The sequence below is a fragment of the Antedon mediterranea genome, chromosome 5 (assembly GCF_964355755.1).
Source record: "Antedon mediterranea chromosome 5, ecAntMedi1.1, whole genome shotgun sequence".
Classification (NCBI taxonomy): domain Eukaryota; kingdom Metazoa; phylum Echinodermata; class Crinoidea; order Comatulida; family Antedonidae; genus Antedon; species Antedon mediterranea.
The window spans coordinates 9,743,944-9,758,952 of NC_092674.1; the positions used below are offsets into that span (position 1 = coordinate 9,743,944).

The 15,009-nt window shown below is 33.7% G+C and overlaps 1 protein-coding gene across 1 annotated transcript; it reads right to left on the reverse strand.

The window, feature by feature from the left end:
- Positions 1-1,046: 1,046 nt before the first annotated feature.
- On the reverse strand, positions 1,047-14,865 carry LOC140049222 (neurochondrin-like). Its single transcript, XM_072094057.1, has 16 exons — positions 14,430-14,865; positions 13,900-13,999; positions 12,824-12,971; positions 12,350-12,501; positions 10,765-10,892; positions 9,462-9,597; positions 8,718-8,887; positions 8,098-8,283; positions 7,631-7,746; positions 6,863-7,079; positions 5,046-5,169; positions 4,475-4,552; positions 4,008-4,166; positions 3,337-3,435; positions 2,365-2,476; positions 1,047-2,008 (listed from the first exon to the last, which is right to left on the reverse strand). Exons 1-16 carry the CDS (start codon positions 14,550-14,552, stop codon positions 1,966-1,968), a joined length of 2,091 nt encoding a protein of 696 aa, XP_071950158.1. The 5' UTR covers positions 14,553-14,865; the 3' UTR covers positions 1,047-1,965.
- Positions 14,866-15,009: the final 144 nt, after the last annotated feature.

Genomic DNA, 15,009 nt, shown 5'->3' on the forward strand with positions numbered 1-15,009 from the left:
AGTAGGAACCAAGCTTAAATGATAGTCAAGGCATACCGATTGTACAGATGGTCGTAAGTATGCTGTTGCATAATTTAAATGACGTAACCCTTGCACCATAACTTCGCGGTGGGAAATACAGTATATCTACATAATAGCAACTTGCTCACAAGAAAGAAAAAACGGATCCAGTTATTGATAATTCAATTCTGAATATAACTATATACTGTACACCAATAGTGTATAACGATTTAAAAAATATACATTTAAAAAAAATAAAACATATGTGCGTTCAACTGTCAATTAGCATATAGCTACAATTTAGTGGCGATAGGCATATGCTTACAACACCTAATATACCTTGTAGCTTTATTGAATAGAACAGCCCAAGTGCAAGAAAACTTAAAAGTGAATGAATACAGTGCTAGTAAGAAAAATTAGGATAACAAAATACATGAGATTCAGAGATTTAAGCACACTAATGCAAGGTATTAATGATGTACAGTAGTGAGGGTACACGTTCAGGACACCGTGAATAGGGGTTGGTTGCAGTGTTAAAATAAATATTTCCCCCTCATTTGTTTCACAGGAAAGTGTCGCCTTAATAGGTGTGTCCCGTGAATAGGGGTTGGTTGTAGTGTTAAAATAAATATTTCCCCCTTATTTGTTTCACAGGAAAGTGTCACCTTTAATATGTGTGTCCCCTGAATAGGGGTTGGTTGCAGTGTTAAAATAAATATTTCCCCCTCATTTGTTTCACAGGAAAGTGTCACCTTAATAGGTGTGTCCCGTGAATAGGGGTTGGTTGTAGTGTTAAAATAAATATTGCCTCCTCATTTGTTTCACAGAAAAGTGTCGCCTTAATAGGTGTGTCCCCTGAATAAGGGTTGGTTGTAGTGTTAAAATATATTTTCCCTCATTTGTTTCACAGGAAAGTGCTTAATGTGGATGTCCCCTGAATAAGGGTTAGTTGTAGTGTTAAAATAAATATTTCCCCCTCATTTGTTTCACAGGAAAGTGTCACCTTAATAGGTGTGTCCCGTGAATAGGGGTTGGTTGCAGTGTTAAAATAAATATTTCCCCCTCATTTGTTTCACAGAAAAGTGTCACCTTAATAGGTGTGTCCCGTGAATAGGGGTTGGTTGTAGTGTTAAAATAAATATTGCCCCCTCATTTGTTTCACAGAAAAGTGTCGCCTTAATAGGTGTGTCCCCTGAATAAGGGTTGGTTGTAGTGTTAAAATATATTTTCCCTCATTTGTTTCACAGGAAAGTGCTTAATGTGGATGTCCCCTGAATAAGGGTTAGTTGTAGTGTTAAAATAAATATTGCCCCCTCATTTGTTTTACAGGAATGTGTCACCTTAATATGTGTGTCCCCTGAATAGAGTTTGGTTGTAGTGTTTAAATATATTATCCCTCATTTGTTTCACAGGAGGGTGTCCCCTGAATAGGGGTTTTTGAAAGGAGGGCTTCTACTGTAGTTTTTATTTTTTAAATATTTTACATCTCTTAGCTTAAAATCTGAACTACAGTCAGCTCTGGATAAGATTGAAAGCTAATTACCGAATATGGCCGAGTATAACCCCATGCTCGCATATACAGGTAATCCAACCCCCTAATTTAGGCTAAATTACCAAATCCACTGTTAATCCTCTGGGACTATAATCGGTCATATGCGGTATGTCTTTATATAATTTTTCTGTATTTTCATGCATTATATTATAAAAAATAATTTGCATTCATTTTAATTTGCCACACACTTCTTTGTACAGCTGTTCTATAGACAGGAATAAAAAACAGGCAGGAAAACTTGGTTTATTTATACTAAAACAAGGCTCTATCATTGGAAAGGTGTTTTAATTGTCTTTTCTGCTGGTAGCAAATCAGAGCATCTTGACTTCAGCTTTGCTATTCAGTTTCTTATCAAGCTGGTCAAATCAAACCACAAGCTCAAAGTGCCTTTGAAATTACTTTGAGTTGAGTCTTCATCTTTGTAGCATTATACCAAGTTCTTCGAGTTTATGCATCCTGGATGTGTATTAAACAGAAATATTTTTAAATATTATGTTATGTAATTATTTAAAGTGGTCGGTCTTTGGGTAGACAAACACTTTCAGAAAAAAAAAATACATCTCTCTTTTTTGTTGTTGAAAGGAATACATAATACACCCGATTCACTGTAACATGTCCCCATATGTAGAATGTTTATAGGCAATTTCTGTAATACAGTGTCACATGTGTAAGTGCCTATGATACAGGTGTCACATGTGTATTACATTTGGTGCCTGTATCATGGAAGGTTAGTTTAAGGGTTAAGGGTCACATGAGACATGAGATGCTGTATCGATACTGTACAAACGAAAGACACACTACAATTTTGTTACCTTGCAATGTCCATTCCGTTAAGGTGTTTTATCTTTGCTAATGCTGTAGCATTATGTTTAGCCAGCTCACACAACATAGAGCCAAATAGTGTCCTTAGATCAGGCTGTATATCTATACAAAAATACAAATAAATACATGCAAAATTTAATATAGCAAATAATTTAAATATACTATACTTATTTTAACACACATTAAGCTTGAGCAAAGTTCTATTGAATCAGTTTGTGAAAATTGATGACACATTCTATATTGCAAGATTCTACTCATGCATGACGTGTTGCGTAGCAGTAGACGTTACCGGTCCATCATCTCTCCCACAAATAGGTTTCGTAACAGCTTTTATCCATGTTCCATTCGGGCACTGAATGCTTGTCAGTATACCGTACGAGAGTGATGTGATTGTTTTGTTATTTATCTGTTTTTGTATATCTCAGAGCAAATATAATTTCCATGTATATGTATATGACAATAAATAGAAGTAATTTTCTACTGATGAATGAATTGAATGAATGCAATGAGGTAGATGTAATGCAAGGGAGTTGACCAATGAAAAGCAACAGGTCAAATAATCCATCGCATGTGATCGGTCAAATCACTTAGTAAATTTAAGATCCTGCTGCTGGTGTTCCGATGCCTAAATGCGCTCAAAAATATCTCTCAGAATTCTTGACAGTCAAGAAGGGAAAGCGAGAACTAAGATCTAGCCATCAGGTGCTACTGGACATTCCGAGGAGCAAACATAGTTGGGGAACCACCTACCCTTGAACATTAAACACACATCATTATTAAGTCACTTTAAGTCACTACTCAAAACTCACCTTTTCTGATTTTTTCTACAGCGCCATGAGCAATGAATGTTGGAATGGCGCTATATAAATCGAACGATTGATTGATTGATTGTTGCATCTCTAGTGATCTTTATTTATTTACTTTCTAATGCTAATAAACGTTGGAGAAGTAGTGCTACTTACTTTTACAGTTGCCTAAGATGTTTGATGCATGATTTATCATCTTTGTTTCAATAATAACATTTGGTAGCCATGGCAACACAGAGATACAAGCTGTCATCACTATTGGAAAATAAAACATTATTAATTCAAAATTTAATGCAGTTGGTCAAATTCATTCACTGTGATAATTACTGAAAAACTACTATTTTCTGATAAATAGTAGTTTTCGAGAAAAACAAAAAGCACAACCACAATTTGTGCAAAGTTAAAAAATAAGACCAGTTCCTATCACCAATTTAGCAGTAGGCCTACAGTATATGAGATAATACAAGCTAATAAAATCTACAGTAAACTACTCTAGTCATTTAGCTAAGTTGACGAAAATTCCTATAATCTTGTGGTGAGCATTCGGAGACAGAAGTACTCAACAAAGTTTGCTGTAGTGTTAAAACATGTATTTCCCCCTTGTTTATTTCGCTGGTAAGTTTTTCCATAATATTGCTGCCGAATACGTGTGTCCCCTGAATAGGGGTGTCCACTAAATAGGGGTGTCCACTGAATAGGTCCCCTGAAAAGGGGTGTTCCCTGAATATGAGTGTCCACTGAATAGGGGTGTCCACTAAATAGGGGTGTCCGCTAAATAGGGATGTCCCCTGAAAAGAGGTGTCCCCTGAATAGGGGTGTTCACTTGCCTTGCATTGCTAGATACCATAGCTCCATTATATCTTCCCAAAATGGTTGGTACAGTTCACTAACTCCACATAATCCTTTACCCACAATTGCATATGCACCATTCATTATCTGCACACTGGTATGTATGTAATCTTTGAGTTGCTCTGTACAGGGAATATCTTTAACAAATGGAAGATTTATAATATTAAAATTAATCATTTTACTAAATTAAACTAATCAGTATTTTGATTTGCTAATAGGCTTGGTTACCACTTAGCGTCATGGACCCTCCGAACTGTCGCTTGTGATTTGTCAACTCACTTGCATTGCGCCGAAGCCGTTGCGTTACAGCCAAGGGGAAGCAAGCTTAAAGCTTACATTTGTTTGTCCATTGGTATTTTTGTAATACTTTTGCAGTATAGTGATATTGTGAAACATAATGTGTTTTCTTGTATGTAAAAAAAAAATAAATAAATTGTTTTCTAACCTGTTTTTCTGGCAAAATGTCTCAGCAGCATTAAGCCAAGTACAATCATATTGAATGATATTACAAGGTTATTAAGACCTGAAACAAATGAAAATATTTTTATTAGCTGCAATGCCCAAAATCAGGATTCAATGTTGTTAGGAATTCTGAGTAAAGGGTGGTGTGTCACTGGAAAACGGTGTATCCTCTACACCTTTGGTGATGGCCTTTGTTGATTTTAACAGACATTATAATGAATTCAAATTATCTAATAGACAAATCAATGATGTTAGTGATGTCCTGATGCTGAGGGTGTGTACCCTCCCAGTGAGGCAGAAAATGTCCACCTCCTCTGCATTTAACAGTTCTAAAAAACACAAGGGTCCACAAGACCTGGACATCCTATCAACAATTTTTGTTCTTGCGGTGTGGTATCTTTTCCGATTTTCCACATTTTTAAAGAGCCCCAATCAGCCAACACCTTTCTGATGCAGTGAAGATCAAGTTTAAAGAGAGAGGTTTCCCAATCACAGTATGTTTTGTCTTAATAAATTTGAGATTCAAATGTACAACTAGTACACAGTAAGCTTACCTAGGGTTGGTAAGGAAGTTGACACAATAGAGAGAAGTTCATCAAAGACTTGATGTTTGGCAATCATCTCTGGTTCTTCAACCGTGATGTTCAAAAAAATATTGCACAATGTAGCAAGAGCCATCTAAAAATGAAGCAAAAAGAGATACCCAATAGTTCTCAAAAAGAGATACCCAATAGTTCTCAAAAAGAGATACCCAATAGTTCTCAAAAAGAGATACCCAATAGTTCTCAAAAAGAGATACCCAATAGTTCTCAAAAAGAGATACCCAATAGTTCTCAAAAAGAGATACCCAATAGTTCTCAAAAAGAGATACCCAATAGTTCTCAAAAAGAGATACCCAATAGTTCTCAAAAAGAGATACCCAATAGTTCTCAAAAAGAGATACCCAATAGTTCTCAAAAAGAGATACCCAATAGTTCTCAAAAAGAGATACCCAATAGTTCTCAAAAAGAGATACCCAATAGTTCTCAAAAAGAGATACCCAATAGTTCTCAAAAAGAGATACCCAATAGTTCTCAAAAAGAGATACCCAATAGTTCTCAAAAAGAGATACCCAATAGTTCTCAAAAAGAGATACCCAATAGTTCTCAAAAAGAGATACCCAATAGTTCTCAAAAAGAGATACCCAATAGTTCTCAAAAAGAGATACCCAATAGTTCTCAAAAAGAGATACCCAATAGTTCTCAAAAAGAGATACCCAATAGTTCTCAAAAAGAGATACCCAATAGTTCTCAAAAAGAGATACCCAATAGTTCTCAAAAAGAGATACCCAATAGTTCTCAAAAAGAGATACCCAATAGTTCTCAAAAAGAGATACCCAATAGTTCTCAAAAAGAGATACCCAATAGTTCTCAAAAAGAGATACCCAATAGTTCTCAAAAAGAGATACCCAATAGTTCTCAAAAAGAGATACCCAATAGTTCTCAAAAAGAGATACCCAATAGTTCTCAAAAAGAGATACCCAATAGTTCTCAAAAAGAGATACCCAATAGTTCTCAAAAAGAGATACCCAATAGTTCTCAAAAAGAGATACCCAATAGTTCTCAAAAAGAGATACCCAATAGTTCTCAAAAAGAGATACCCAATAGTTCTCAAAAAGAGATACCCAATAGTTCTCAAAAAGAGATACCCAATAGTTCTCAAAAAGAGATACCCAATAGTTCTCAAAAAGAGATACCCAATAGTTCTCAAAAAGAGATACCCAATAGTTCTCAAAAAGAGATACCCAATAGTTCTCAAAAAGAGATACCCAATAGTTCTCAAAAAGAGATACCCAATAGTTCTCAAAAAGAGATACCCAATAGTTCTCAAAAAGTAAAACAAATCTCAACCTAAAATTGATATATTTAGGGATCCACTACTACACACTATTTTAACGTTTCTGCAATTATTTAGCAAGCCTTTTGGAGTATAAATCACACACTGTTCAGTCCAGAAATTACCTCACATGCTTCAAGGTCTTTTCAATCCACATTGATAATCTCTCTAAAACTCTGTCTACACTAGTTTGACAAAACTGTACCCAAATATGGTAGGTACAGTATATGCCCAAATAAGGTAGTGATATGATATCATTGATTTGTATCCATATGGGCACATCACACCAAATATGGTAGTAATATGCCCAAATACGGTAGTGATATGATAGCATCACGTCCATATATGGGCACATAACATTTTTTTGTCACATAAAGTTTGATAGTGTAGTCAGAGCTTTAAGCTTGATAAAAAGTGTGATGTGCCCAAATATGGTAGTGATATGCCCAAATATAGTGTGAACAGAGCCTAAGAAACAAGAAATCCAAAACCATACCTCTGAATCCTCGGCTTGCTTGCCTTGTTGTAGTAGTTGCCACTGGTAGTTAAAATACTGCATGAAAATCTCAATACAGTTATGCTCCACTAAAATCTTTCGCGAGGCAGGCTCCACACTGAGGTGGCAGAAACCAGGTAACAGCAAGCGAAGGAGGTCAGAATTGCTAAACACTTCTTGAGAAGGGTTTGTCACTGCATCGTGAAATGATTTGGTTCTGTAAGAAATATAGTCTAATGTTGGCATTCATTGACATAAAATAATCATATTTTAATTGCTTGGTTTCATTTAAATGTTGTTATGAAAGAGAGAGTTTTAAAAAGTGTGTAAATTCATCATAAAAAGAACAATTTCGTGTTTTACCTTTACTCCGAATAATTGTACTGTATACTCAACACACTGAGAAATTTAAAAAGAAATTTTCCGGTAGGGTACATTAACATCTGACCAATTGAGCTCCCAGACAAAGATAACCTTTAGCCATCAGCATAAACTTGGTGGTCTAGTAGTATGAACACCAGGCTATTGATCATGGGGTTATGGGTCCAAGCCCAACTGAGAATTACTTTTTTAAAGTGTTCTCAATATACTGAGTATACAGTACAATTATGTCAGAGTAGGGCAAAGGATCTGAACAATTAAATTAGTACCCCCACCCCCACCTCACCCTCTGATGCCAAGCTAATTTATCAAAAATATTAGTTCTTTGTTTTTTTAGAATATGTTATTATTACTATAATAAAGTTAATCTGAACAATGACGACATACGCAACATGGATAAGAAACGGAAGTATCTCATAGATGCCTTCTTTGAGCGCAGACGTTTCCTCAGCTAACCACGTGCTAAACACACGCACTGATGCTTGCACTATAGGATCATTAATCTATAAAAGAACACATTTGTAATGTTATAGTTTCACAAATAATGAATTTTCATGAATTGAAAGATTGACTGTTCACTGAGGTTGATTAGGTCATTTACACTAACGTTAAAGGAACTTGCACACATGACAAATTAATTGATAGTTTTGGTTTAAAATCCTGTGGAATACAGCCTCTCCTGGTACGTACATAGGCCTCCTACAGATCAGAAATAGACTACACCAGCAGACTTGAAAAACTTTTTCCGATTCTATTGATCTATTTTTCCTGTTTTTCTTGCTATTATGCTAATATACTGTAGTGTAAATAGATATTATTTCTGAAATAAGTGAATTAATTAATAAACAAATTACTTTTTGTAGATCAGCCTGTACATTCTTTATATAGTAGATGATAGCACCAAATGCCCCAGTCATTGCTGAGTGTAGCTGAAGGGTCTGTTTCTGGTCTAGGCCCATTGAAGGCCCTACCATAAGGAATTCTATAACATTTTCAAGTATTTTGTAACATGATGTAATTATACCAGCTTTTTCCATTCTCTGTGAAATAAATTAATGTTGTTATTCATTTCTTTACATCATTATTAATTATTATTAACTTTTTAAAAATTTAAATGAATTAATTAACTTTATTTCTGATTTAAAGTCAAAATGTAGAGATTACATGCATCATGAGGTAGTATTTGATTTTGATGATATAAAAATAAAATAAACAACATGCCAGGCACTTCATGTGTGTCACATGCTGATGTGCATTCTGGTTTGACTACACATCTTCCAGTTAACCAAATAGTAGAGAACAGATCACCCCTACAGATCTCCTTAGTCAAGATATACTAAACAGTTATCTGCTGAAATTAGTTCAGTCAAATACTGTACATCTACTGACTTACCAAATGAGTAAGTAATGAAAGCCAAAATCAAACAAGTTTTGGTATGATTTATTAAACATCGAATAAATTAAATTTACTTACCTTTTCATCGGTGGAATTTTCTAGAAGCATTCTGACCTCAATACATGCCATATGTACCATCAGTAGCAGCGTCTTGGTATCGCTCTTTTCTGGACCTAATGCCCATTCAACACCACATGCTTGAACCATACCAGAGGTCAAACTTAACTGGGAGTCTCTTTGAGACTCATCTAAAAATATATTAAAGTTGTACTGCATGCTAAGGTGTTATGGTATAAATATAATATACAACAGACATAACACCAAATTATACCACTACTACCATAGACTTATTATATTATACAACTAGACAATACAAATCAATCACAGCTCAAAAAGCTAGCCACTATGGAGGGGGACCATCAAATATGGTTGCACCACATCAGCCAATAAGATGCGCCAGTTTGAGGACATGCCCACTAATCAGTCACACAAAACTATATGTCTCTGTTCCGGCAAATTGAGCATATTAACACGATTGTATTCCTAACAATCCTCGTGTGTGAAAAAAAAAAAGGAATTAAAAAAAACTGTACTGTGTTTATGGGACTGTTGGCTTGTGAGCCATAGAGCTCTATTTACTCTTAAAGAAGTCCTGGATGTTATGTCGAACAAATAAATAAAATGAAATTTAGTTTTCATATTTTTAATTATAAATTTCATATACTAATAATATTCATGAACAGATATAGTGGGCATTTAATGATTCCCTGACTAGTTTGCCATCACCTGGAATATAATAACTGTATGCTTATCTAAACTTACTTAATTTATTTCTAAGTAACTGGGAAATACCAGTAAAGACATGATTACTCCATGTTGGTGGAAAGTCTGCAATTCCAGAGCCAGCATACTCCAAAATTAAACCTAGACTGTCACATAATTCAAATTTCTGCAAATCCTGTACAAAAAAAAACTTGACACATTAGAAATTTATGGCTCAGCCATTTACACACATGTATAACGCGAACAAACTATACAAATAACACAAAATAATACAGTAGACACCATTCCACTTAAAGGACAATTTTACAGAGAACCATACCAATAATTTATAGATCTTATATTTAATTTAAGATTATTTATGTAACCTGAGATGCTATATAGCATCAAAGTGTCCACTTAAAGATGTATTGTCCCCCAAAATCATGAAAAATAAAGATTTTTAAAATCGGACTTTGAATAGGCCATTTTGCAGTTTTAATGAAGTTGTTCACTTCCATAAGAAAAAAAACGGGGGAAAAAATGATTTCACCTATAAAAAGACAAAATAAACAGTTAAATTACCCAAAAACTCATTGTCTTCCAGACAATTTGACAATTTTTTGCTTTAAAGTACATTTTTCTCAGGTAAATAAAATTTTTTCAGACCCAAGTTTTTGTGAGAGTGAATAACTATTATGTGACATTAAAATAACATATTCAACAAAAAAATTTAAAAAAAATATTTTTTTAGGGGGACAATATATCTTTAAAGGACAATTTTACAGAGAACTATACTTTGATTATATATACATTATGATTTTAGAACAATTGCGAGATTTACATACAGCCATCCCAATAAATTGCTGTGACATTAAGTGTGCTTAGCAAAATCTTCCTCCTGAGTTTTCACTGTTGTTAACATACAAGATACATACATTTCAATTGCTAATTTGACCTGCATTAGGCTTAAATTTGCCAAAATGTTTAGTCTGTTATTTAAGTTCAACACTTCAATATCCAGAGAGAAAAAAGAAACAATAAAAAAATTCAACATTTCTATTTTTTACGATTTATTCAAAAGGTGTGTTTACTAGCAATTTTTCACGCTTTGTGAGACTTGTCTATTGACCCCTGAGGTAGCTAGTATGCGTGGCAAAATCGTAAATCTCGAAATTGTTTTGAAATCATATGTAGATGCTAAATACGGTTGTTCTTTAAAGGTGTCCTAGAAATAGTGGTTGGCTATAGCGTTAAGACATAATATTGCTGCTCATTCCTTTCAATGGAATTTGTATTTAGTGAACTTCACTTTTTACTAGTACAGATAAAACACAGTACAGTATTTTGATGTGTTGAACGTTACCTGACTATCTGAAAACTGCTTGCTTAAGATGTCCAAAAGTTGTAAAAACGATTCCTGTTCATGCATCCAACTGTACTGTCCACCCAGGTGAAAAAGACCTATCATCACCTTAAAGGCTTTCTCACAACCTATATTAAAAAAGGGTATATAATTATAGTAGATATATGACAAAGGAACGAATATTTTTGTGGCAGCTTTTTTAAATTTGTCCATAATATAAAACAATTTTTACTGATATTTGTCTGAGAACTTTTTGTTATACTAAGCCTGTGTTTTTGCAACCAAAAATTAACCAATAAACTGCCTGTGGAAATTGGGTTTAACCAATTCCACTCAATTAACCGATATTTATCTCATTCAAATATTTATCAGATAAATGCGATAATTTGTAACTTTTACATGAAGGACAAATTGTTGCATTGTGATTGGGCACTTGGTTGTTTGGTAATGACTGATCATGCGCATTTTATTTTTTAATTAATTACCTGATGGGTTAAAAAATCGGATAACCGATAATTTTGGCAGCGAAAACACAGCCTTATAAATAAATAATAATTACTGAAAAAATGACAAAGCTATTGGTAATCAGTGGCTGAGATACAAACAAAAATAAGAAATAAGCTAAATCAAACAATAAATTAAAACAGACAGACAGAAAGAAATTGCAGAGCTTTCAGGTAACATTTAACCCTTCCTCTGTGCTGGATTGTTAAATAAATAATAGTATTAATACTGTAATACATAAAAATAATTTATAGATCTTATATTTAAATGATTATTTATGTAACCTGAGATGCTATATAGTTTTGTTCACTTTTGTCTAACTGTCATCATATCTCAGTCTTTTGGGGTGTTTTTTGGTAATTTTGATTGGTAATAAAAAAATAAAAAAATTAAACTGTATAGAAAACTCAAATTGTTTATTCCCTAATAACTTCCTCGTTGTCTTTTATATTATTATCTTCTGCCAGACATATCCCTATTCAAATGATTGTACTTCTTTTATAAAATGCAATTGTCCTTTGTACCTCCCCACTCAAGCAATTATTTTCTATTCCATTATACTTTGCTATCAAGTACACTTATAAGTCCTTGTGAAGGACAGTGACTTCTGAAAGCCATGTAGCCATATTCACCAATTACAATTAATATGTTGTGACACACTACAGTAGTATTTTACTCAAGTCTATTAATAATTAAGGACTTCACTAAACAGATATTCCCCGAATATTTAAATGTTAGGTGCAAGTGTTTCACTTTAATATAGTGATTGGTGAATTCTCCCAGATTTCTGTCTGTTTGTCAACTTTTAGAAGTTTACTAGGCTAACAAAGTTACCTACATTTTATCACTACTGTACATACTCCTGCCTATGGTATATACCAGTTTGCCGGTGACCTTCACGTAATAATTTCTCTGGTGGTTTTTTGATCATTAATACACACATTTTTTTTTTATCATTGCCAACAATGTTTAGGTAGAATTCTTAAATCATGCCCTGTCCAAAATGACTTGTTAAACACTGTTTAGGTAGATTCATAAATCATGCCCTGTCCAAAATGACTTGTTATACCCCTCAACTTACCTTTCATATTGTTAGTAATAGTTAAGCAGAGAGCTGTAAATGTTTTACACTGCACTAGATGCTCTCTACCAACAGGAGACTTGGCAATGGCAAACAGAATCTGATAGACATCATCTAATATAGCAACACCTTCTTCTGCATTGCATAAGACACTGTGAATATAAGAAAACCAATGTCAATGTTAATGTTGTCAAATTTATATAGCGCTTTTAACAAACTATTAACATATTGTCCCAAAGCACTTAAAATAGTAAAGATGTATGGGAGAAAAAAATGGATTGAAATTACAAGTAATGAGATAGGTGATACCAGAAAAGGTTCACAATATTTTATTCTCATTTTCTTCTAAAATTAACACAGCAAGCACATTCATTTTAACATAAATCTCACTCTGGGTATCTGAAAGTATGTGTTTTTCCCCCACTCAACCCATAGCTTTTTGAAACTACATCCATGAAATAGTAAAATATTTACCTGTTTCCTGTGATAATCTCATTAAACATGGGTATCTTGTTGAGCATCTCAGGGTGTTGGGAGAAAAGATCATCTGTGCTATAACACGCCAACATTGTCATGGCAAGAGAATGGAAAGCGCTCACTTCACATCCTGCTGTCTCTTCTTCTAAGAAGATAAAAGTTTTATATTACTTCTTCAAAATATATTATTTAGAAAAAACAATGCAAAATAACTCCTATAATTGCAAAAAAGACCATAAAATATTTTTCCTTTATTGTATATTTAGGCATAACTTTCAAAGTTAACAATAAGCAAATTAATTTTCTATCCTCCTTAAAGGTAGGAATTTGTTCACAGGGACAAACACAATATACAAGATGCTTTTGATGCTTAAACAAATTATTTATGTATTTAAACACTACCAAATCTATCACATGAAATATATATACTGTATTGATAATTTATTCACATTAGCAGTTTTTGAGTGTTGGTTGGTAGATCAGTATTCCAGGAGAAAATAATATGGGTGTTCCCTGAATATAGTGGTTCACTGTAGCGCTAACACTATTATACATATTACCCCTTGTTCATTTCACAATAAAGTGTCCCCTGAATAGGGGTGTTTTAAAGGAGCGGTTCTATTATGATAATCCTTAATAAATACATATTTTCTGTTATATGGTATATATGGTGTTTGAAGTAGGTTTCTTCAATCAAGGCAATCTACTTTAACAACAAAGACACTGAGCTCGCCTTGTTGTCAAGATAGGAACTCATAATCAGTCCATTGATCTTATGTCTGGCTGCGACAAATACCAACAGTACTACTACTATGTACTTATTCTTTGCGATGTCTGATACGGGGTATGGAAGTGATCGTGTCGCAGCCACAAATAAAACCTGTTGTTAAATTTTCTTGCTTCAATTAAGCAACAGCATTCATGGTCAATTTGCAATAATATGCTCAATAGAAATACTGTCAAGCCAAATTAAGTACACTATGCCTTTAAATCTCTTATGGTACAAGTCAGGGTTGGCAAACTATACAGCTGTAGGACTTCTACATGACTATAATTACTATGACAATAATTACTTGTGCTAAGCAGCCTGTTCAGAAAGCTGAAACCAAGAGAGTGGAAGATTTGATTTCTAACTTCATTGGTTGTCGTTTCTGCTTGTACAAGCTTGGTTATCTGTGAATTAAAATAATATTAAGTGAATATCTTATTTTTAAAGTACAGAATTAATGGGCTTTTGTACTAAAACTATTTTATAGATTTAACATTTAGTTAAAGCTTCAAAAGCAATCAATTTTCACATTGATTTCAAAAAATTGGGTTTGATTGAGATGGAAATGAGGACAGGAAAAGAAAAGACATCAGATTCAATGAACACACACGGCACATATATAGTAGTACAGAAAGGAATATTTATTTAAAAAAATAATCACAATACAATACGTATTGTATTAAAAGATGAGTTTAAACTTTAAAGCCGGTGTTCTTTATACCTTATCACTGCACTAACATGATCGTCACGGTCATGTACTGTAAAAAAGTGTAAACTGTAGTAGGCCTACAGTATAAATCATAAAAATAAAAAACTTGAAAGTTTATTTTTTACCAACAAAAGTGCAGCAAACTTTTCGGTGTCAGATGAGGTCGATTTCATTGTATGAAGACATTTCTGAACCGTTGGTTCATCTATTTGTGAGACATTATCTTCAGCTACACCTTCTGCTTCCATAGTAAATATGATGTTGCACTGTACAGCACTGGAAATGCTTTCTTTCCGGGTGATGAAACTGAACTAGCACAGGAGCAGGCCTGTTTTCAGAGGGAAAGGGCCTAGCTTTCTATCAAGTTTTAAGCTGGTTATACACCTAATATTCAATTTAAATTAGTTCTAAAAAATACAACAAACACAAGATAAAGTATACAAGAAAGAATAAAAAGACTCCGACTGATGTGAATCTGTATACATCCATTAAAAATGAAAATTCATATAACCTTTCTCGCACGACATTTTTTAGGTTTCTCGTTTTTCCCCAGATCGAGCTTTCAGAATTATAACCGCCCTCTTGTGACGACTCTTTAGAGAGTATCAAAATGGAATAACCCTAACTTAATCGTGGTGCTAAAACGTATATAATAGGCCTAGGCCTAGTTATTATAGATTTTTAATTAAATTTTTGAAAAGAATT